General features: G+C 40.9%; 1 protein-coding gene and 1 non-coding gene across 2 annotated transcripts in view; both read right to left on the reverse strand.

The window, feature by feature from the left end:
- The window catches only part of Zzef1 (zinc finger ZZ-type and EF-hand domain containing 1), a 114,122-nt gene that overhangs the window by 28,597 nt on the left and 61,466 nt on the right, over positions 1-24,059 (reverse strand). The window contains exons 26-39 of the mRNA XM_051180065.1: positions 23,744-23,984; positions 21,504-21,583; positions 20,496-20,589; positions 19,056-19,518; positions 17,518-17,682; positions 14,408-14,527; positions 13,599-13,760; positions 11,649-11,778; positions 9,438-9,576; positions 7,178-7,343; positions 6,036-6,298; positions 4,827-4,996; positions 2,986-3,136; positions 1,275-1,414 (exon numbers count right to left, since the gene is read on the reverse strand). Coding sequence (XP_051036022.1) covers positions 1,275-1,414; positions 2,986-3,136; positions 4,827-4,996; positions 6,036-6,298; positions 7,178-7,343; positions 9,438-9,576; positions 11,649-11,778; positions 13,599-13,760; positions 14,408-14,527; positions 17,518-17,682; positions 19,056-19,518; positions 20,496-20,589; positions 21,504-21,583; positions 23,744-23,984 — 2,484 coding nt within the window. The remainder of the gene's footprint in view (positions 1-1,274; positions 1,415-2,985; positions 3,137-4,826; positions 4,997-6,035; positions 6,299-7,177; positions 7,344-9,437; positions 9,577-11,648; positions 11,779-13,598; positions 13,761-14,407; positions 14,528-17,517; positions 17,683-19,055; positions 19,519-20,495; positions 20,590-21,503; positions 21,584-23,743; positions 23,985-24,059) is intronic.
- Positions 12,955-13,126, reverse strand: LOC127219892 (U1 spliceosomal RNA). Its single transcript, XR_007834322.1, has one exon. It is a non-coding gene; the product is annotated as a U1 spliceosomal RNA (small nuclear RNA).

Consider the following 24,059-nt stretch of genomic DNA (forward strand, 5'->3'; position numbering starts at 1 on the left):
TTTTTAAAGTATGTCTGTATTTTACTTGGCTTCCAGTGCTTTATTATTAAAAATGCCATTTAGAAAACAGCTGACTATATTTCTACACACTTAAACCATTTATAATTTTTTCATAGGAAAAAACAAAACTGAAGAATCTCTTTAATAATTGTGAGCTAGTACAGTTGAGTGTGATTCAAGAGGGCACTGTACACATACTAGAAAACAAAGCAAGTACAAAAGCTCTTAGCAATAAAAACTGAATCGTGGGAAGGCATTCCCTTGAAGTTATGGTTGATAGGGCTTCTGGAGTTCATGAAGAACAAGGAAAGTGTGCAGAGAAGGGCTGGTGTGGTATGGGCTGCAAGTTCCCATGTAATGGGGGTACCTAGGAGTTGGCGTAAAGACAGTCATGATGAGGAGCTGTTAAGGTTGGGAGAGCCTCAGAATAGAGTCCAAAGAGGAAAAGGAGAATATTCTTCAAAGAATAGTGGCTGTTGCCTGGTGGTGGCTGCGTACGCCTTTAATCCCAGCACTAGGTAGGCAGAGGCAAGAGGCAGACAGATCTCTGTCAGTTTGAGGCCAGCCTGATCTACAGAGCATGCTAGGAAAACTGAGAAAATCTGTGTCTAGATTCTGCTCTGTATGAGATAAAATTACTATACCAGTATTAATTTTTTATTAGTTTACTTGAACTTTTAAAAAAGATATCTATATCTATAGTCTCTCTCTGAAATCCAATATGGCCTTGACCTCCTGCCTACAAAGTGCTGGGGGTCTATAGTGTGAGTCACCAGGCTTGAGTGTTTAACATGGTAGTAACATGGTATTGAGAAGATCACACTTTTAGGAGAACCAAGGATGATGTGCCTATAAGCTTTCAATTTGTTTTCAATTTCAGAAAAAAATGTAATAAAACATATAAATAAGCAGACATAAAACAACACTAGTATTCTATGTGAAAATCTTCATTCATTGCACTTCCAAATTTTCAAAGAGGTTAAAAACTTTCAAAATAAAAACATAGAAAAAGTAACTATAATAATTAAACCAGGACTGTTACACAGAGAAACCCTGTCTTGAGGAAATAGGGAAAAAAAAAAAAAAAAAAAAGTCAATTGAATTCATACAAAATGTAAATTCAAAGAAGAAAGTAACTTTAATTAATAGTCATTCCCTCCCTCATGACACAGAGCTGTTGGTAATAGATGGTTTCTGCTTACATCTTACCACCATTTTCTTCTGTGAACACAACCACCCACTCTTTCACAAAGAAAACTCTGGCTGCCTCTTACCGAGTGGATGGGAGGTAACATGGCTGCCAGCAATCCTAAAATCCTCTTCTGGGAACACTCTGCAAACACTTGCTCAGGGTTTGGAGTAATTGCCTTCTCTTTTACTGGTGTCTGAGAGGACACATCTGGATGTTCAGCATCTGTGTGGGGAAACACCACTGTCAGATTTTGCCAGGTTCTACACACATAAAAGGCAACTAAGCTATGACACTACCCTTGTGTTCCTACAGAAGGAAGCTGGATAATATCCTATTGCCGAAGCCAGGCATGGTAATGCATGCCTAGAATCCTAGAACTTAACAGGGTAGATAATCAAGAGTTTGAGGTCAGCCTGGGCTACACAGCAAGGTTTTGTTTTAAAAAGAACAAAGGGGCTGGAAAGTTTGCTTAGTGGTTAAGAGCAATGAGTGCTCTTCCAGAGGACCTGGGTTTGATCCCAGCATCCACATGGAGGCTCCCAACCATCTGTAACTCCAATCTCAGGGGACTTGACTTCCTCTCTGGCCTCTGCCTCAACCAGGTACACTACACTCTTGGTACAAAGATATACATGTAGACAAAACACCTATACACATGATATACTCTTTTTAAAACAACAACAAAACCCAGAACAATAACAAACTCTACGCTGAACACTTTTTACAGTCACCTTCTCAAGGAGGCCTTCCTGCTCCCTAATTGAATAGGGTACCGTTCTCTCTGTTCTCTAAGCATTTGATTACCCGTTAACATTCTGCATATCTGTGTTTGCTGTTTAACATGTACCCTTTTGGTTTTTGTCTCTTTTGTGCATTTAGCAATGTCCCAAAACATGGGGGTACCTGATAGATACTTGTTGTCTATGAACCTAAATGCTGATCCTCAGGGGAATCTGACTCTGGTAGACACTGAGGACATGGCATGCTGTGGAGTGTCTACTGTTTCTGAGAGCTGGCCCTGATGATGGTGCAGAATACACTCACTCCCACTTACTTCTATTACAGAACAACCAAAGGATAGAACCTGACTCCCTGGGCTGCCTGAAGCATCTCCTGTAACCCAGCATTACTGCTCCGTCCTCCAAAATCCCAGCTTTGACCCCAACACTTTCTTCCTCTGACAGACTGAGGTCTGAATGTCACAGGCATGCAGCAAGCACTACAGTAGCTCTTCTGTATCATCTTCCAGTACTCTGCTCTGGTCCTGCACACCTGGCATGAGAACTTCTCCTCATGATAGTTCTGGAACTTACAAGAAGCCTTTTTTCACAGTGCTTTCTGCCCAAATGTCAGTCCCTTCTGCATATCCTGGCACATTCAAGGTTCCTTACATCTCTCCTTTTACATGACTTTATACAGATACAATCTGCTCTAGATCAGGACTAATACTTGTCACCCTTCCCCTGAGGCCAGAATCACAGGCCACCTCAAATGACAGCTATTTGTGTCTCTGTCTGAAACCTTCCTGGATCATGAGATCCAGGAGGGCAGAGGCCATGTGTCCCTTTGTCTGTGTTGGTAGATTTCATCCCTGGGATCCAGCATGGTGCTTAACAAAGAGAAGGCACTTGGTAAACACATAGGTGAGCTAAAGTAAAGGATAGATGATCCAAAGTTACCAGCCACAGCTGAACAGAATGGAGAAACCTCATTCAGTTACTGGACAGTGCAGGCATGATGACATGTGCATTTGTAAAGGAAGGAGATGGAGTTAATGGCCATAGGTTCCTGACCTGGAGGTCCTGGAGGCACGTGAGCACTTGCAGGTGCATCTGAAGTCTGGGTCTGGCATGAAGGGTCCTTCATTAAGGAGAGTCCTTCATCTGCCGTTTTCCTCTGCTTATAATCCAAAGGTCTGACTTCTTTATCTGCAGCTCTCTTTCCCTAAAAACAAGAAGTGTAAAAGAATAACAAAAATATACTCCATATATACCGTATACAATTGTTAGTCTTTCACAAACTAAAAATCTTTTGAATTTCTTTAGAAAAATGCTACTAATTTCTTAGAATAAACCAATGCTCTATGATGATAATCCTCACATCACAGCCCCTGATCATCTCTGAAGAGCCATCAGAGCTTCCAGGTGACATAAACAATGGCTCATACCAAATCTTTAGCTTTCTTTTCATTTGGCTTCCCAAAGCCAAGAATGGAACATTCTTCTTTTGGGAAAAAGATAAAGTTGTTGATTTCCCTCTAGTACAATACAATGATCATCATTACATACTTTCCTTTTTTGGTTGAAAAACAAACACAGGCTGGGAGATGCCTCAATCAGTAAAGTGCACACCATGCAAGCACAAGTACCTAAATTTGGATCTCTAGCAACCATGTAAGACTTAGGTGTGGTAGGGAGTGCCTGTAATCCTAGCATGGGAGGATCCCTGGAGCTTACTGGCCAGCTACTATTGCTGAACTAGTGTTCAGATTCAGTGAACCTCAAAAAAAAACAAAAAAAAAAAACCAAGGTGAAGAGTGAGAGAATCTTGATGTTGACTTCTGACTTCCACACACATGAACATACACATGAAAATGGACAAAGAATATGGCAAAGAGTAATAGAGCAGAACATCCAATGTCCTCTTCTGACATGGAGCTTACTGTTTGCACGCTCTAAGTACTTTACAAGTTTCTTCCCCATGTGGACAGTACATAATTCCTACAATAACTGTGTGTTACAGTCATTGTCATTACCATCCCCTTTTATAAAATGTACCTGCACCTGTACACACACGAGAGAGAGAGAGAGAGAGAGAGAGAGAGAGACAGACAGACAGACAGACAGACAGACATACACAGAGAGAGAATACAAAAGCCAAGCAGGAAGTAGCCACTGGGCCAAACACAGGGTCAATCTAAGCACCAAAATAGATAAAAGTAAAAGACTACGATTTTAACAAATAAAAAAAAAAAGTCCATTTTCATGTAAATAAATGAATATATTAACAGACAGGGACCACAATGCTGTGGGCAGCTTGCTACAAGATGCTGAGGGCTCACAAATATAGACAGTCCCAGGAACAGAGGTGAAGACTGCTATCCCTTCTGACTGGATGGGTTGACTGCATTCCCTCCTGTGTAAGGTAATCTGTGGCAGGTTAATTGTGTTGTGTAGGCAACAATGTTGATGCTGAGAGACAGGCAGCTTGAGGTTATACTGACCTGGTACTTTGATGAGGCTACAGTAGAAATGCCAGTGGTCCCTACAGCAAAGGTGGGGACATTCACTGCATACATTCAAGCTCTGAAGGCAAACTTCTACAAAAGCAATCTTTTGTTGAGTTATTTAATTATATTTTAAATTCACAAAAAGATCTTTATGTGTGTGCCACCAACACAGATCGTGCTTGGACCTATAAAGGATTTTCTGTCCATACACCTACCTGTAAACTATGGTGTCTGCCTGTTAAAACAGTAAACTTTTGGTATCAACTATTTGTTGACCGAATATAAACCAAAGCTGGGAACTAAAATCTTCAGTTGCATAATTTATGTTCTTAATTTCCCTGTTTTGCCTCCTTGTGTGACTGGCTCCCTGAATGCAAGCTGTGACCCCATGGTAAAGACACTTACATTGCAGGTCACAAACAGGCCTGCATCTGCTGGCTCCTCAGCAAGCTGAACTGTTTTCTTCTCTAGCTGCTCCCCTGATGTTTGGATGGACACTGTGACTGGCAGGGCTTGATTTTCTGAGGTAGAGTCACCATCTGGCAATACACCGAGAAGAGCTAGAGCTTTAAGACCTGGAATGGGAAGAAACAAGGACATGGGTAACCATTCACAACAAGGAATATCTCTCCCAAGTGCCACAAAGCTTAATCACTGTATAGAAACAGATGGCTGGGGGGTCACACAAACTATATAGCAGCATCCCTGGCAGCCCACATCCATTCCACTCCTGATCTCAGATGGGGAAGACAACAGCAAAGGGAACCTGCACTTTAAGCACAATGAAACACTGAAGATACTACTGAGGCTACAGGTGACAGGGTTGTTTTGAAAATTAGAAATACATTTTTCTGGCAGTGCCAAGCAATTTGTTTGTTTATTTATTTATTTAGTTTATTTTTGAGACAGGGTCTCACTATGTATCTCTGATTTGCCTGGAACTTGCTATGTAGACCAGGGTGGTCTTGAACTCACAGAGCTGCCTGAACACTAGAATTAAAGGCATGTACTGCACTAAGCTTGGCTAGCAACTAGATTTTTAAATTCCTACTGGCAGATAGAGATATCACTCTCCTCCCTAACATAAGTATAATTCCCTGATGTCAATTAGATGGGGAATCTATCATCTGAGAGAAACTTAAACATCTCAGAAGTTTAACATTTACATTATTTTTCTACTAATACCCTTCAGTGACGTCGGAATTACCTCATTATTTTGTTATTTTAAGACAGGGCATCTATGTAGCCCCATCTAACCTCCCTAGAACTGGATTTGGGTGTGCATGGTCACAGCCAGAAATACCATTATTTGTAAGCAGCTTTCATCTAGGATATGCAGATTTGCACTAAAGGTTTAAAAAAAAAAAAAAAGAAGCATGGACTTCCAGGGTTTTGATTTTACTGCACAGCATTGTCAGGGAAACACTTTTACTAACTAAATGCTACTTTATGCCAACAGTCCTCTCAAGAGAAACTGGGACTTATGTCCCAGGCTAAGCTGAATTCTTCTCGTGTACTACCTCTAAGTCAAGCATGGACTTTTATTGCTGTCTGGGCTTTTTGTCCAACAGCAAGCAGAGGCAGGGCCTGGGGTCCTACATAAGGAATAGTTACCTTTGCCCTGGTGGGCCTTCATCAGACAGTCCCCGACCAGTTGCATGCACTGGCTCCGCAGGGTGGCAGCATTTCTGCGGGCCTGGGGTTCCAGCTGCTCCCCATCCATGTGCTCTGTGCTGGTCAGGTGAGCACTATAGAGAGCCAGGGCAGCAAAGAGCAGCCAGGAGTAGTTGTGGATATAGGGCTGGATGAGCCTCTGCCGGTCACTGATCCGGATGGTCACCATTGGATGGGCTGTGATGCTGTGGGTCGGCAAATGACTGCAAAGACATGAAAGTTTTAAGGCCTATAACATTTGTAAGACTCTGAAAAAGATCCCTGGACTTCAGGGAAGTATGTGCTTGATCATGTTGGGCATTAGTCACCAATAGGTTGTGGCTATTCTTTGATACTATTTGAGAATAGTACTAACTCTTTCCCCAGAGAAAAACAAGCACAAACACTGGGCATCTCATGTCAGCACAAACTAAAGCCTGCACATAGAAACCATGCTAAGGAAGAGAGATTTCAGAGAATTCTGAAGGAGCACTAATTAGTTTGGTAATGCAGGGTAATGCCTATAATTTAAAAAGGCAAATTACAGGGTATAGGAAAGAAATGACTTAAGGTTTGAAATGTGCTTTAAATACTTTAAGGTAAAAGAGCTGGAGTAAGCACACATGACGCCATCTCCCTAACTGATGAATCAAGAACACAGGGTGCAGTGCACCACTCTCTCTTCTTTTAAGTATGTTAAAAAATTATATTAAAAAAACAAAACAAAACCTTTTCTTTAAAGAAGTAAGGAAAGGGATGCAAGACAGCTTAGCCAGTAAAGGCATTTAGCACACCTGGTGACCTGAGTTTTAATCTCTGGAACCCACAGAAAGGAGAAAAGAGAGAAATGACCCTGCAAAACTGTCTTCTGATCTCCACATGTACACACACATGTATGCAAACACATATGCACATGCCCTTAATAACAATAAACAATTTCAAAAGTAAGGAAGGCTAGTAGTATACCTCAGGTATAGAGTTCTTGCCTAGCATCTGTGAAGTCCTGGGTTCAGTTCCTAGCACCACAGAAAAAGCAAGACACCCCCTTAAAGTGAAGACATATACCCCAAAAGGTCATGGTGGTGGCAGGACATGTGACATACCCATAGGAGTACTTCTTTGCTGCATAGCATCCATAGCAAAGATCAAAGTCATCACATACATTGCAGTTCATTCTCCGGCCTATGATTAAACCCTGGCAGTGGTCACAGGTAAACTCCATGTTGACCATTTCATGATCATCTCCATGGCCCTCAGGCTTCACTCCACCTGTAGAAAAACCAGCAGTGTGAGGCAGATGTGGTAGAGGGTCTCCCAGAGTGCCAGCAAACTGATCCCAGTACCACAGGCATTTCTCATTTACTACTCCAGAAGGCAGGGGTTCCTTCGAAGACCAGAATGCCTTGCTAGCTATGAGTATATCAATGATATTCTCAGCATGGAATGCTTTGGCAATGGTCAGCTGACTGATCTCAATTCTGCAGTGTCACAATCAGATCAAATACATGTCAAATCCTGCCATGACTGCTATTTGCAAGAAATAGGCCCATGTACTTTGTGAGCTGTCTCCTACACCCCATCTTTGACAGAAGTTATGCACCACTGGCATGTGCCTATGGAGAAGGCCAGGGATCAAGTTTCTGTTCTACTTTGTTACTGAAAAATTATAGGTGGAAAGAGATTTCAGAATCCCAGGACTGATGAGTAAGAGAATAACAGACATGAACAAGACAGGCCATTCTGATCTCTCTAGGTCCTTGCTCAATACTTCTTGTAGGTGGCCACTTCTGTTCCCAGTGCTGTGGACCTGGTATAGGGCCAAACACCCTGTGACTAGAGTCTCCTAAAGGAGAATGACAGACAGTATTTCTTGAGCATATTTTTGATCACAGTAACATCTTAGCTATAAACCTTCCTGACTGTCTTCAGATTATTCAAATTCCTTAGCCTAGCATCTCAGAGTCCCACAACCTGGACCCTATCTGTCTTAGACCATCACTTAACTAGACAGACACTGGAGTGTATCTATCTAAACTCACTGAAAGCACTATTTCCTGTTCCTGAGCTTGCTCTGCTCTTGATGGTAATGCTATCTTCAGAGTTTTGTAATGTCATCCAGTTCAAACTTCCTTCAAAGACCAATTTTTACCCTATCTCCTCTCCACAAGTCTTCCCTATAGAGTGCTGCTGTATTTCCAAAGTTTCCCAGAAATATTCTGTATTGCTCATTTATAACAGCATATGCATTCATTATGTGTGTATGTTTGTTCTCACTGATAAGGTTGTATTTCCAGGACAGGAGGAACTGTGTCTTCTACTACTGGGCTTCAAATACACAGAGTTCTCCAGTGTTCACTACTACAGAAAGGCTCTGCCATAGCACCCATGAGTCAAGTACATTAAAGAACATTTCAAGTTTATTTTGCTTGTACATACATGTTGCTATTTAGAAGCATTGTGTGATTCAGAAGCAAAGTTTCTTTTCTTTCTTTTTTTTTTTTTTTTTTTTTTTTTTTTGATATAATGCTGGTGGCCAGTTACTAGTTTCTTATCAGCTAGCTCTGTCTTAATTATTAACCCATTTCTATTAATCTAAGTATTTCCATGTGGTCTCATCTTACCGGAGAGTGGGCCCGGACCTCTGTTCTCCCCAGTCTCTACATGTTGACTCCTCCCTACTACTTCCTCGAATCCTCCTTGTCTCCTAGTCCTGCCTATCTTGCTTTCCTGTTGGCCAACAATGCTTTATTCATTAACCAGTATGAGAAACATATTTACAGAATGACATCTCCCATCAAAGTTCATTTTTTTTTTCTGCTCTATTTTCTTGATCTCACACTTTTAAATTTTTACCTGTGCAAAGTTTCTTAAAACCTTATCTGAGCCAGTATTCATTGGTCTTAAAAGTTTATCAAGTGCCTCCCCAGCAGAATGGGAGAAGGAAGGATGTCAAACAGGAGTAGTGGAGGTCATCACAATGAACTGGAGACAATTATCTGTCTATCTGTTTGTCTGTCTGTTTATATCTATCTAGATTTTTTTTGAGGCAGGGTTTCTCTGTGTAAGCTTTGGAACAGAGACAATGTCTCTATTTAGCACACTGAGATTTATTTGTTTACTTATTTAGGTGTTTCCAGGCACTGTTTCTCTATGTAGCTTTGGAGCCTGTCCTGGAACTCACTCTGTAGACCAGACTGGCCTCAAACGCACAGAAATCCACCTGCCTGCCTCTGCCTCCTCAGTGCGGGATTAAAGGTGTGCTCCACTATTGTCGGGCTACAATGAATTTTAAAAATGCTAAAATCATAGAAAGCAGAAATGACTGTTACTTGTGGACATGGATTCATTCCCCTTGAAGCTTACCAAGAAAGCAAGTCTTGCAGAGGTCCATGTCGCTGCACTGCAGACACCGGTAGCGATGCCAGGGGGCAATCTCATCACATCCATCACAGGAGATGTCCACATTTAAGAGGTCACAGTATCGAGCAATAAACATGTGCATCTGTAAGGTGAAATGGACACAATTAGCCAACAGACTTTCTATTGCAGCCACTGTTCATTAATCAATTCATTCACTCAGTAGGTACCTAAGATCACTCAAGCTTTGTACCAGGTGCTAGGATTTGAACCTGGATAAGCAAGCACCCATTTAGGAATTCCCTCAAGCAAACAGATGATGGTCATACAGTGTGGGGAATACTTTGACAGGCAAATTCAGGAAGCTTAGAGAACACAAGGACATTATCAAAGGTATCAGTATGATCAAGGAAGGTTTTTCAAGGAAGATAATTCTTCAGTTAAAACCAAAAACAAAGAGATGGTAGTTGGGTGGAGATAAAGGTGACAGAGAGAAGAAACAACAATGTCTACAAAAGCTTTGCTCCTGCAAAAAGGGAGCACAACATGGGCTGGGAATGTAGCTGAGTGTGTGAACACTTGCCTAGCAGGTACAAGCACAGAAAAACAGAAAGAAAATAAGGGGTTTTTGGTTTGCTTTCTTAAAAGTTGTATTTTTATTTATGTTCGTGTGTGTGCCTGTAGACATAAGCATTGAATTCCCTAGAGCTGGAGTTATGGGGGGTTGTGAACCAAACTTGGGTCTTTTGGAAGAACAGGGAGTGCTCTTAACCACTAAACCACCTCTCTAGCTTCAGGGCTTTTGAAATGGGCTATAATATAGTATGTATAGCAGGAGGAGGAATACCCAGGTGAAGTCAGAAAGGTGAATTTCAAGGAGCCTAAACTGCAAATGTTTTTAAACACTTGTTTTTAAACAATTTTTAAACAGAAAAGTAATGGCAATAGATTTGGGCACTCTGAAGGTTCCTCTGGTTGCAGAGCAAAGAATGGATTGATAGAACCAAGACCAGGGTCAGGGAAGCTGACTATGATATAGCTGTTTAAGTAACTCCATAAGGGCAAAGACTGAGTCATAAATAGATAGGGAAAGCAGGCAGATTCGAGAAGTATTAAAGAGGCAGAGTGAGAAGCCTTGGTGACCAAATTAATAAAGGAACTATCAAGAATGACATCCAGATGTTTGGCTGGGTGCTTGTGTGACAATGGCAGTGCAAACAAACATCAAAAGAGGACTCTTGTTTCTGGCACATTAAAAAAGCAATCAGGAGACTGAGGTAGGAGGATTGCAAATTTTGGGCCAGTCTGGACCTCTCTATAAATAAACAGACAAACAAAACTCTGGTTTCTTCTCAGATCATATAAGTCTTTCATGTTTAACTAACTAGCTAGCCACACAACTAGCCAACAGACTTTCTATTAGCTAGCTAATTTCCTTTTTGGGAGCAGATTGTAAGACTGTTAACATGAGCAAGCTATCCGGTTACTGGAAAGTACTTGGTGGCAGTTATTTTAGAGTCTGCGTATGAGGAAACCAAGCCAGAAAGTCACTGTTTGGTAGTAGATAGTATGTTGTAGAAGATGAAATCTGCCAGGTCATCTGAGCACTACAGGTTGCTCTCATTCAGACGTGAACTTACAAGACAGAAGTCACAAGTCCCAGTTGGTGTATCCCTTATAAGCACCACAAAGGTATGTACTATAACGGACAGAGTGGTTGGCAAACAGAAGGTACTTAATATGGGGAAAATTAGTGGCTTCGAGCAGTAGATGCCTGATACATGTAGTAGTTGCAGATGGGACACCTTACACAAAACAGATAGGCTATCTAAGTTGATTCCTAACTCTCAAAGATAAACAGGAGCTGCTTCCAAGCTCACCTGATTGTCAACCTTGTAATTGGAATGGTGCTTGCCTACAGGAAGATAGTGTTCCAGCCCAGAACAAGAGAGGCCAAACCCTTCAGCAGTTCCATTTCTCACTAAATGAATACACTGGTATCTAATAACATACATCAGCCTTATGAGACACTCTACTCTGGGCTTAGTTCTATGGATGTAAGCCACTGTGGTGGATCATATCAGGATGAAGACTGGACACTGGTCCTCAATGTTCCCAGAAGCCTTTTGGGAGACATCATCCAAGTGCACCCCAGGGATGCCCTCCTCTCTAAACTCCTAGCAAGTCACCCAGATTGCTCTAGTTGAGAGGTCTTACTTTCCTCTGCTTCTCTGGATCCTCTTGAGCTATTTTTTCATACCAGGCCTCAAACATGCCATCCTGACACTCATCCATCCACTCTGAGTTCTGCTTGGCATCAGCGAGCTCATCTTCTTCACTCCACTGGCTGAAAGAAGGATGTAATGAGAGAAAAGCATGCTTCTTACAATAGCCAAAGAAGTGCTAGTTAGCAGATGCCATGTCCTGTAAATTTAACAACTGGGCATTTTGAAATGAAGGGAATTGCTTTTCAAAGCCTCAAAGTTTATCTACTATTTCATAGATTTATGCTCAAAACCCTAAATAAATAAATAAATAAATCATTTTTTGAGCTGACTACATTGAATAGGGCAAACCTATCATGTGCCAGGTACTGAAGTCAAATATGATAATTTTAAGAAGTTAAGTCAGACATAGTGGCACATGCTCAGAAGGCAGAGCAGAGTCAGGTAGATCTCTGTGAGTTAAGAGGCCAACCTGAATTATACAGAGAGTTTCAAGCCAGCTAGGGCTATATAGTGAGACCCTGTCTTAATAACAACAACAACAACAATAATAATAATAAAGTTTGGGCTGAGGATGTAGCCTAGTTGGCAGAAAGGAAGAAACATCCAGCATGTATGTCATTAACATCACACACCTTTAACCCTAGGCAGGAGGATCAGAGGCAATTCTTGGTTATATAGAATACCTGAGGACAGTCTGAACTGAACACAACTTTGTCTAAAACAAATTCTGTGTGGACATGGTTAGAAGAGTCCAATGCAATCAGCATGAGTAAGGTGTCAGGAGCTTGAAAAGCTTGAAACATTGGGCTGGCTGACAGCTGAAGAACCAGGTGTCAGTCAGTGCTGTGTCCCCCATCTGCCCTCTAAAGCAGATCAAGGGACAGAGATAGCTTTATCTGTGAAGCTACCTCATGGGCCCAAGGAGACAGCTTTAATTGCCCCTACCTTCTCAGAACATCTCTTTTGAGAGTGAAAATAGTGAGTGCTGTCTCATGTTTCTGTCCCAATTCTTCTCTTAACACCTATTCTTCTGTTTCTCTCCTCTCTATACAAAGTCATGAATGATAAGTGGGCTTGAGCATGACACACATTAGTCAAAGTGGAATGAAGCCCCTCCTTCTTGAGAGGCCCACATCGACTCAGAGACGTATGATACTGTTCTTTTCTAAGCCCCACTCTCTTAATACCCAATCTAAAATCTATATTAAAACATTGCCTCAATAAACTACCAACTTTGTTTTATAACGAAACCAAAAATTATTTTTAAAAACTTTGCATACTAATTTCTGTTAATGTAGGGGAGAGTATAAACACAGTCCCCTATTATCACAAATTCTATAATCAAATTTCTCATATTTGGGGAAATAGCAGGGGTCAGCACATCCCAAGGGTCATGGTTGAGCCTCCCCCTGGGAAAATCACCTCCTTGATTATGGTTATTATGGTGTCTCCCTGCCAGGTAAGTTTTGTGTACTACTTTTTATTGTAATCTAAGTCCTTACAATGTGCAGAACACTATAGAGGCTAACAGAACACAAATGTGGATTAAAAGAAAAGAATAAAGGATTATCCAATTCTACAGGTTATTAGGATCCCCCCAAAATGAAGACAATTCTCATCTTCCATGTTCACCATACTACTGCTGCCAAACTACCCAGCCCTACTATGTACCAGGCACTGTCCTAGACATTCAGAAGTGGAACTTACACATTTTCCATAAGTCTCAGAGGTAGCTCTAAAGACGAAGAATTGGAGTAACAGAAAAGTTAAAAAACAAACAAACAAAAACCAAAAAAGAAAAACAAACTTGCAGCATCACCCAGTTCACATGTGGTAAAGCCAGGATATATTATAGACTTGCTGCCAAGCCCATTCCCTTACCCCCACTCTACCCATGCCCCTACTCTAAGAAGAGCAAAGGGCAGGACTGTGCTCTCACCTGATCACACTGTCATGGACACTGATATTTTCTTGTGACATGTTCATGAGGAGATCTGGTAACTGAATGTCAACAAAGAAGGCAAGATCACTGGGTTCCCAACCCATATCCAAAAGATGAAGCAGAGCTGTCTGGACACAGGATAAAGCAGGGAGCAGAGACCTAAAGAGATCACACAAGTGACAATTATCAAAGCTGTAATCTGCCAACCAGTATAAGTTGGCAGCCTGATTTGGTACTAATTTGTAAGGAAGGATTCTACACAAATATCATTTGAAGCTAAAAAAAAAAAACCCAGAAAACCAAAACAAAAGACTACAACAATTCGGAAAGGTGAAAAGTGAGTTTGGAGCACCTGACAGTAAGGGAGTAAGCAGTGAAGTCATGCACTGACGAGGGACAACATCAAGGCACTCCCAAATTAGCTCAGGTTAGACAGTCACAGAAGAACCATCCGATTTAAGGGTTATGTCTGAATAACTTACTACACGGGAGACAGGAATCTGCTTTGTACTCAAGTTTTAATTTGCACATAATACATCAAACACTGAAGATAACAGGCTATAAACTCTTAGATTTCCAAAAACCTATCCAATGCACACATTTTACACACACACACACACACACACACACACAGAGAGAGAGAGAGAGAGAGAGAGAGAGAGAGAGAGAGAGAGAGAGAAACACATGAGTAAGTGAATATTTGTGGGTAATTTTGTGCTTTTCTGGATTTTCAACATCAAATATGTGTTTCATTTATAATCATAAGAATACATTTTTCCTCAAGAAATGTAAAGGCTATCCAGTACCTGTCATTTATGCTATTAAATCCTTTGATCGCTTTGACCAAAAACAGAACAAGTTGATAGTAGGTGTCTCGGATTTCTTTGTGTAGATCAGCACCACAGCCTTCCAAGTGTCCAAAGTAACTAGAAACAGAGAATATCCAGCTTAATATCCAGGACAACTTTGACTTATTAATCTTTATCCCACACACAAAATAAGCAAGCAGCACTGGGCAAAGCAGTGCAGACACTGGAATAAAAAAGGCACAATGACTTCTGAGTGCAAGTCCAGATGGGTCAAGAGAGCAGCCCAGCAGAAGTATAAAGATGACAACTACTAATCTCTCTTTGCTAATCAAACAAAGCACCTGTCCTCACTGCATGAGTGTGCCATGATATGCCACATGCTTTCTATAAAGTTACCTCATTTAGTTCTCTCTACACCACCATGCCCCCAATCTGTTCTTCTTTCACTGGTAACTTTAGTATTAAGTTTTCCTTTTCATTTTTCTTTCTTCCTTCCTCTTTTTTTTTTTTCTATTCTATTTATTTATTTGTTTACTTTTAGGGAGAGAGGCTCTCTATGTGTACTATTGGTTGTCCTGGAACTGGAGGAGATTCACCTGCCTCTACATTCCAAGTGCTGGTTCACTACTGGCTTTTCACACCTAAGTGTGGAATATTCCTTTACACTGTGTGAATATATGTTGCTATGATTGGTTTAATAAAGAAGCTGACTGGCCAATAGTTGAACAGGATAAAGTTAGGTGGTAGAGCCAAATTAAGAATGATGGGAAGAAGAAGGGTGGAGTCAGAAGAGTCAAGCAGACAGATGGAGGGAAAAACAAGATGAGCATGCTGTACTAAGAAGAGGTACCAAGCCACGTGGCAGAACGTAGGTTAAAAAAATAATAATAATGGGTTAATTTAAATGTAAGAGTTAACTAGTAACAAGCCTGAGCTATTGACCAAACATTTACCATAATATTAAGTTTCTGAATGATTATTTGGGAGCAAGAAAACTCCACCTACACAAGTGGCTTCAGCATCCATACGAATGATGCCTCTATTTCTTTTTCTCTCTCTTCTCTGTCCACTTCACTGCCAAGGATTTTCACTTCCATTTCCATAACTAGCCCAGTTTGATGGTCCTTCCTTAACCTTATCATCAGGTGAAGACTTCAGGACGTGGTAGCCTGCCTACTATCTCTTGTCCTGTTCTACTATGGCCTTCCATACAGCCTTTTTTAATCTTAGTGAGCCCCAGCTTTAGTATCTTTATACCCACAGGTGCGGGCCTTGTGGCAAAGCATGTGCTGAGATTGAGCAAGGCTCTGTCTCAGTGACTTGCACTGCAAAACAATACAACGTTTGGCTGCCCACATCCTCTTCCAATAGCCACCATATTTACTTGCTTTTCTTCGTCTGTCTAGGCTTCATCTGGTCCATGGCTTAAATAGCATCTGAGTGTTCATGATAAAGAAATTCCCTCCCTAGTCCTGACTTATTCCTAGTACTTTAGATTCTGATCCTCATCTTATTTGTTATCTTTACTTGGATATCAAAGAAGCCATTAAAACAGGGAATGCAGAGATGGCTCAGCAGTTAAGAACATGTGTTCAATTTCCAGCACCCACATGGTATTTTATTCCAGTTCCACGAGTCTTGTTCCAAGATATCCATGTTCGATTCTGACCTCCATAGCATTAGGCATGCAAATGGAGGTTGGGGTCAGGGATGCACAGGCATACATAAAAACACCCATACACATAAAATAAAAATAAGAAAATAAGGCTGTGGTGATGCATGACTTTAATCTCAGCACTCAGGAGGCAGAAGCAGGTGGATCTCTGAGTTTGAGGCCAGCCTGGTCTACAAGGTGACTTCCAGGACAGCTAGAACTGTTACACAGAGAAACCCTGTCTCAAATTAATAATAATGATAATATAATAATAAAAAAGATAAATAGTTCAAACATATTGCCAAAACAGAATTTAAAATTTTGTTCTCATCTGTGTAAGATCCCTTCTCTCAGTGATATGTGACACCATCCACACAACTGCTCCAAACACAACCCTAAGAGTTTCTTCCCCATGTTTCCAGTATCTTTCATTCATCTTCTGTCTTACACAATTCCATCTCCCAAATCCTGAATGCCATCTCTTTTTCTCCATCTCTTAAACTTCTCCCTAGTCCAAACCATCTTCTCTTACGTGCATTACTCTAACAATCTCCTAACTGCTTTTCTAATTTTCCCACATTCTCACAGAGTAGCCAAATATATCTTTCATAAGTGTAAACCTATTGTGCTGCTCCTACTGGGCTTCACAATCTCCCAAGGCTTCCCACCTGCAGCTCAGTATAAAATGCAAACACCCTGTATGATAGGGTCCTGCCTCATGCTTTGATTGGCTCACCCACTTTTCCCTCTCACTCAGCCATGCTCTTTCTCTCTGTCCCTTGGCCTGATTCCCCACCAAGAGTTCCTTCTGCCCTTAGCACTCTATTAGTCTCAGCAAGTCATTCATCTCTTGATTTACAGGCCATTCCCTTGGTTCACATTCCTTGACCACCCAAACTGGGTCACTGTACATGGAATCATCACACATTATATGCCTATCAGAGATTGTCTTACTTATTTATTTTGAATGTTCTCTCTTGCTCTCCAAGAGAACACAAGGCTCCATTAGGAAGAGGCCTTGATTTTCGCTTCACTTTTGTATATATGATGCTTAGAAAGGTGTCTGGCACAGCAGAAAAAAAAAGCTGAGTGAAGGTTACAACTACCTTGAAAGGTCATGGTCATTACTTTAAATAAACACTGCAGCCAGGCGATGGTGGCACATGCCTTTAATCCTAGCCCTTTAGAAGCCTTAGGAGAGTGTGGGCACATAAGGAACACAATTGTTACTGTCAGGTAAGGCAGGTCAAGTCATAAGAGAAATAATCACATGCTTGGTTCTTTCTAAAAGGTTATAAGTTATTTTTTTCTTGAGATGAGAGAACATGTTAACCAAAAAAAAAAAAAATGTAATTTTGCATCATATATGGCAATTATGGAGTTATCAGTACAGAGGCCAATTAGGATTTCTATAAAATGGCCTTTGCATGTTTTCTGGTATATTTGTACTTACTTTGTAAAATCTTTCTGGCAGGTGAGAAGTTCCAGTAGGAAAAGTATATACGGTGGATGGAAGCAGTGAGGCTGCCCAAGGGATTCTGTACAATACTGAATTATCCTCAGGACTTCAAGGATGCTCTGTGCTTGGGCTTTCCTCAAAGAAAGAACCTTCACAACACTGGAGAGACAGTTCAAGTCAAGAATGCCTAGAAAATAAACCCTTTTCCCATATTCTGAAGCCACATGAACAAAAGTCAGTCCCACCACAAACCACAAACCAGTGTGCACCAACTATGCAGAAATGCAACATTTTTTTTTTTTTAAAAAATAAATGGTTAAAAAGGGATGTCGGTATCTTTACTTCCCCTAAGGATAGAAAGGCTGACATAGGCCTACGGACAAATAATTTTTTCAGAAAATATCAAATCCTAAATTTATCCCTTGCAATATGAAAAAATTTTGAGTGGTATTGTCTTTTTAAGTGACGTGTAGTGGCATATGCCTATAATAGCAGTACTTAGGAAGCTGAGGCAGGGGGATTGCTATGAGTTCCTGGTCAGTCTGGGCTACAGAGTAACATTAGTCTCAAAAAAAAAAAAAAACAGAAGATGGAAAGGAGAAAGAGGAGGAGGAAGAAGAGATGGTGGAGTAAAAGAAGAAAAGGAAGGAAGGAAATGCTTCTATTTTAAAAGATCTATGCATATATTACTAAGACACATGTTATATACAGTGAAGGACACAATTTGGTTTTTTTTTTGTTGTTGTTGTTGTTTTGTTTTTTGACACAGGGTCTATCTACATAGCCCCAGCTGTTCAGGAACTGACAGAGATCTGCCTGCCTCTGCCTCCCAAGCACTGAGATTAAAGGTGTACATTAAGATGCCTAGGTATGGGCTGAAGAGATAGCTCAGAGGTTAAGAACCCTAGCTGGCCTTCCAGAGGTCCTGAGTTCAATTCCCAGCAACCACATGGTGGCTCATAATCATCTGCAGTGAGATCTGGTGCCCTCTTCTGGCCTGCATGCAGATAGGACCCTGTATACTAAATTGTAAACAAACAAACAAAAAGTAAATAAATAAAAAGCTGCCCAGCTAAGACAGGTCTCAGGTATCCAGGTGTCTGTGAACTCAGGATGACCTTCTGAGTCTTGTGCTCCACCTCCCAAGTGCAGGGATCACAGAATCACTACTATCAAAGTTTTAACATAGTGCAGGGGTCAAACCCAGAACTTCTTCATGCTGAGTGAGCACTCTATTCATTGAGATTTATCAACACCCACAGTGTACCAATCTTAGAATTTCCTTAAGGAGAAAAAACAAAACCAAAAACCACCGCCAAGCTTTTTATCCTGAATATTCTAAAACAAGTCTGGATGTACCCTAAATATTATTGGTTCATTTTATTTTATTTACAGTTTTTATACAGTCTTTTGATTGTACCCTTTCCCTTATCCCTTATTTGTTCATTTTAAACATGAACTTCAAGTCTTTGACTAGGGGGGCTACCTAGAGCTTGTAAAGGGAAAGTGCTGGAAGAAAGTGACTAGCTCACCTCTCTCGTGAGAGTGACTGATCTTTAATGAAGTCCATGACATCCTTCAGCACCGGGTATTTCTCTTTGACTGTGGGGACTGGCCTGGTCTCCTCCATGGATCTGAAAGAGAGCAGCCGAAGTCGCCCTCGGGTGAAGGGAGGCCGCCGTGTGGGTGTGGATGGTGATGAGGGCTCTTCAGCTGTGGACACTTCCGCAACAGAGGGGCCACTGCTGGGTGGTAGCTTTGGCTGGATCTCCAAGCCAGGACTCTTGTCACCTGTAGTTGGGGTTGCTGCTTCTGTAGGAGATGCTGAAGCCTGGAAATGCTCTTCCACCACAGAGCTTGTCCTCTGACGTCTGTCAAGTGGCTGGAGATGATCAGGTTCATCAACAGGTACCAATTTATCACAGTTTTCTTTTGAATTTTTGCTTGTGGGCAAAAATTTCAGTAATAAGAGACTTTTCTGAATACATTCTTTTGCTAAATGAAAACAAATGAGGAAAATAAGAAGTCAAAATTCACTTATAATCCACTTTTGGAGAAAAAAAAATGATCCATTTAAACTTCATGATTTCTGGCAAGAAATGCCTTCATGAGTGCTGTGACGTGTGCATCCACTGACAGAACGGTCAGGTTTTATCTCACTGTACAAGTCAGGGTCATGCCATGAGTATAGCGCACTTTCTCAAGTTTTACAGAAATGATCATTTCAAACACATACAGCCTTAGCAGTAGAAAGACCCTACCACACAGCCAATACTCAGCCTCAATAATTGCCAACTCATAGCCAATCTGATGCCCTACTCCCTCTCCCTGATGGTTTCTATACAGCTTCCAGGCATTGCACTTTCATCTGTAAATATTTTTAAAACTATCACTTTAAAACACAGTACAACCAGGCTGGAGATGGCTCAGTGGTTAAGAGTGAAAACTATTGCAGAGAACCAGAGTTTGACTCCCAGAGATGATATTAGGCAGCTTACAACTTCCTGTAACTCTAGTTCCAGGGGATCAGAAACACTCCATGGGCACTACACTCATGTGCACATACATACACATACACACACACACACACACACACACACACACACACACACACACACTATTAAAAAATAAAAACTGTAATATATATTATTAAATAAATAATAACAATCATGGTAGCATTTAAAAAAAATAATCGCAGTTATGGCTAGTCATTGTGCACATACTTTGAAACAAAACAAGATATAGCTCAAAAAGCACTTAACATCTCCTATGAGAGAAGCCATTACAAAGATGCTCCACTTGAAGCATGGGGGTGAACAGTAACTCCTCTCTGACATCTTCTCCATTTCCTTTCTTACTTCTCTAGTTCAACACAGCTCAATTAAGATAACCTGGAAGGCGGGGCACCTGTTCCCAGGTTCAGAAAGGAAACCCAATGGCCCATTCATGGTAGCTAGTATTGGCACACTCACCCAGGCTCTCTGGATTCACCTCTACAGCTTCCAAACCACGTTTTTCTTCTGCCTCGCTCCCCAGGCTCACCAGAGACTTCTGCTTCATCTCTAACTGGGAGATGACGAGAGCAAAACAAGCTGTCAGACAAAGCTTCAGTTGTCAATTTCATTGCCTACTTTTTCCTGTTATTTAAGGGTTCTTCCCAATTACTATGCAATATTTAAGATGCATAATAGCTTAGGGGTATAACACTTGCCTAGCATATATGAAACCCTAGCACGTAAACAGACAGACAAACATTTTATATAAGCCTTTCATACTTATAAATCTTCTGCAATCTGCTTTCAGGGGAAGAGCTCATCATCAAATCTGTGAGAGTGACCTCTACTGATATACGTAGCTCTATTTCATTCATTTTTTTATTGTAATATAATATCACATTGTCATACTACATTGAGACACAGTATTAAATAGTAGTTATTCATGGCTGGGAATGTGGCTCAGTTCTTAGAGTGCTTACCAAGCATGCATAAAGCCCTGGGACTGATCCTTAGTGCCACATAAATCAGGCATGGTGGCACATGTCTATAGTCTTAGCACTTGAGAGGTAGAGGTAGAAGGATAGAAAATTCAATGTCAGCCTCAGCTACATAGGAAATTTGGGATCATCCAGGGCAACAGGAACCTCTGTCTCAAAAAGTAAAGACAAACACACACTAACAAACAGACATTTGGTTCTCCCAAGTTACTGCTGCAGAATTGTTTCTGCAATATGCCAGGGACCTTTCCTCTCCCTGAAATAGGCACTGGCACTTCATTATCCATAAAGAGGCCTTCAGAGTTACAAAAGGAAATAGAGAGGGCCCAATAGGACCTCATTTACTCAGCATTTTTTTAAAACACTTAATCAAATTATGATCCACAGGCTCTAAAACAGTTCACATCTATTCATGACTCTGAAGTTTAGTTTATTCCAGTGGGAAAATCTAAGGCATGTCACAACTTCATGAGAGGGAACATCTTACCATCCATATTCGAATCCCATCTGCCAGGGAATACACCTGAGAGAACTCCTCACTCAGGGTTATCTTGCCCCCGCTGTTTACTAGGGAAAGAAGAAAGGAAAAGATTACATTCGGCTGGCAGAATTCACTACTGCAGCATTAAGCCTCTGAATCCTAGCACCCTTTCTGACACACACTGAGGATGGCAAAAGAGGAAAGGCACAACACCTAGTTAGGTTCTCCATGTCATTTCAATCTAATTTTGTTCAAGCTAATAATTTATGAAATAGTCTAATTCCTTAGGCTTCTTAGCTAGCCAGCCAGCTTAGACAAGAGTTAGAAGAGAAGAAAAGCACTCTGGTATGGGAAGCAGTTTATGGTACACTGACAAGTAAGCAGATTTTGAAATAGTATATAAATGATCTGATTTTTTAAAAGACTACCTTTAAAACAAGGATGGGTAAATATATACACATGAATATATCTAAAGTGAAGCAGATATGTAGAAAAGGCACTATAATAAGATTATAGTTCATAATTACTTTAATCTTTCCTTTACTTTGTAAGCCTTTATAAGAATGAATATAATCTTTCTAATTAGAAAAATACCAACCCCCATTAAAGAAAAAAAAAATCTCTGAAGCATGTCCCTTTTCCTCATCAAAACCAAAAGCTAATATCGTAGTACATGGTGAGGCAGGCTCTCCATCAGGCACCAGGAGTGCAAGGCTGGGAAAAAGACCTGGTTCCGGCCCCCATGTGGCTTATAATCGAGTTGAAATCACTCATTTTCCTGACTCTAGAGAGGTCACACCAAAACATCATGGAATTAAGGCAACTCAAAGGATTAGTAATAACTCACAATTTAGAAAACAGTTACAAAGGCCATTCTCAATATAGTTCAGTTTTGAAGAACTCTTGGATGTGGTGTATGTATAATAAAGACAACAGCAGAGGGCCAGGAGTGGTGGCACCTGCCCAGGCAGGCGGTTATCTGTGAGTTTGAGGCTAGCCTGGTCTACACAGAAAGGTACAAATCAGCCAGGGCTGAATAGAGAGACCCTGTCTTTAAAACACACAGACACCACACACACACAGACACACACAGACACACACAGACACACACACACACACACACACACACAGTTGCAGAAAGCGCTGAGACAAACTTGTTCCTTTCAAACTAATAAGGCAGGCTAGGGATACAGCTTAGTGGTAGAGTTACTGCCTAACATTATAAGGCCCTGTGCTTGATCCCTAGCTCCCCCAAAACCAAACTAACAAACAAGGGAAGGTATTTCTAAAATAACTTTGTATACTTTGATACTTCTTGTTCCCTTGTTTGATCAAGTGTTTCTATTGCAAATAAACATGAGGTAGATATATGATTTGACCACTTCCCTACCAGGATATCTTCTATGTTCAGCTTTTGATCCATGAGGCCTTTATCCATCTAACAAAAAGTCCCTCCCTCAGGAAACAAAGATAGTTCAACTTCTTTACCATAATTTGACTACAAAAACACATACTAATTAATTTCTTTCCCAAATCCATGAAGGTGACTCCTCCCTCACTGTTCAGTGAAGATATATTCCTCCACATACCACTCATGTCTTAACATAGTTTTATTTGCATCGCTTTTTAAAAACAGGCAAGATTTGAGGAGTAACTGAGATATTTTGGCAAACAGGAAATAAATTGAGAGTTAGAGGGCTGAGCCACACAGGTTACAGAGATCATAATATGTAAAAATGATAGGAGCCAAATCACCTGCTCCAATATGGGGGAAGCATCTGTTTCTACTTATTTTATCTGCAATTTAAAGAACATGTACCTGCCAAAGTGTTTGGGGAACCCATACCTCAGCCTTATGCAGGGTTTGAAGTGCTTTTCCCTGAATAAAGATGAACATAGAGACCCTCCCTCTCTGTGGACACCGAGGAAAGGTTGTCAAAGCATGAAGAACCTAGGGCTAGGAGCTGTGTTTTCTTTCTATTAAATTCCATGGTAGTTTTCCATGGGAGTTCTGGATAGAGTACCTGCTAATTCTGTAGATCAAGGTTACCTGACACATACTATAAACTGCTAAGTGCTAACTGTAAATTAACCATTAATCTCTTGGCTGGCAAAGTAAAACTGAAAAGATTAAGTGGTAGACATGGGCTAATATCTTTAAGTATTTCTAGATCCTCACTTAGATGGGCCTTCTTAAAACTTAGCAATTAGCCTTCAGATCAAACATATTCCCTGTAATGAGTTACCATATTTTTGCAGCTTCTCATATAAATCTGGAGTGCGATACACCAGAGCGGCAAAGGTGGCGTTCACAGCTTGATCAATAGTGGAACCAGCAACTATATCTGTCTTTGGGGCCTGTTTTCTACATGCCTGTATGAATCCTTTGAAAAGTTCTGAATATGGCCCACAGAAGTTCTGAGCAGGCTCTGACTGGGCAAAATCAAGTAGAAAATGGCGGCAGGGATCATCAGGGATGTTCTTGACCTAGGAACAAGAGGAAAACCATCACATTTAACACATTCATTAGGAAAAAAATTCAATGAGCACCTACTAAAACAA

Source organism: Phodopus roborovskii, unplaced genomic scaffold, assembly GCF_943737965.1.
Source record: "Phodopus roborovskii unplaced genomic scaffold, PHOROB, whole genome shotgun sequence".
Taxonomy (NCBI): Eukaryota; Metazoa; Chordata; class Mammalia; order Rodentia; family Cricetidae; genus Phodopus; species Phodopus roborovskii.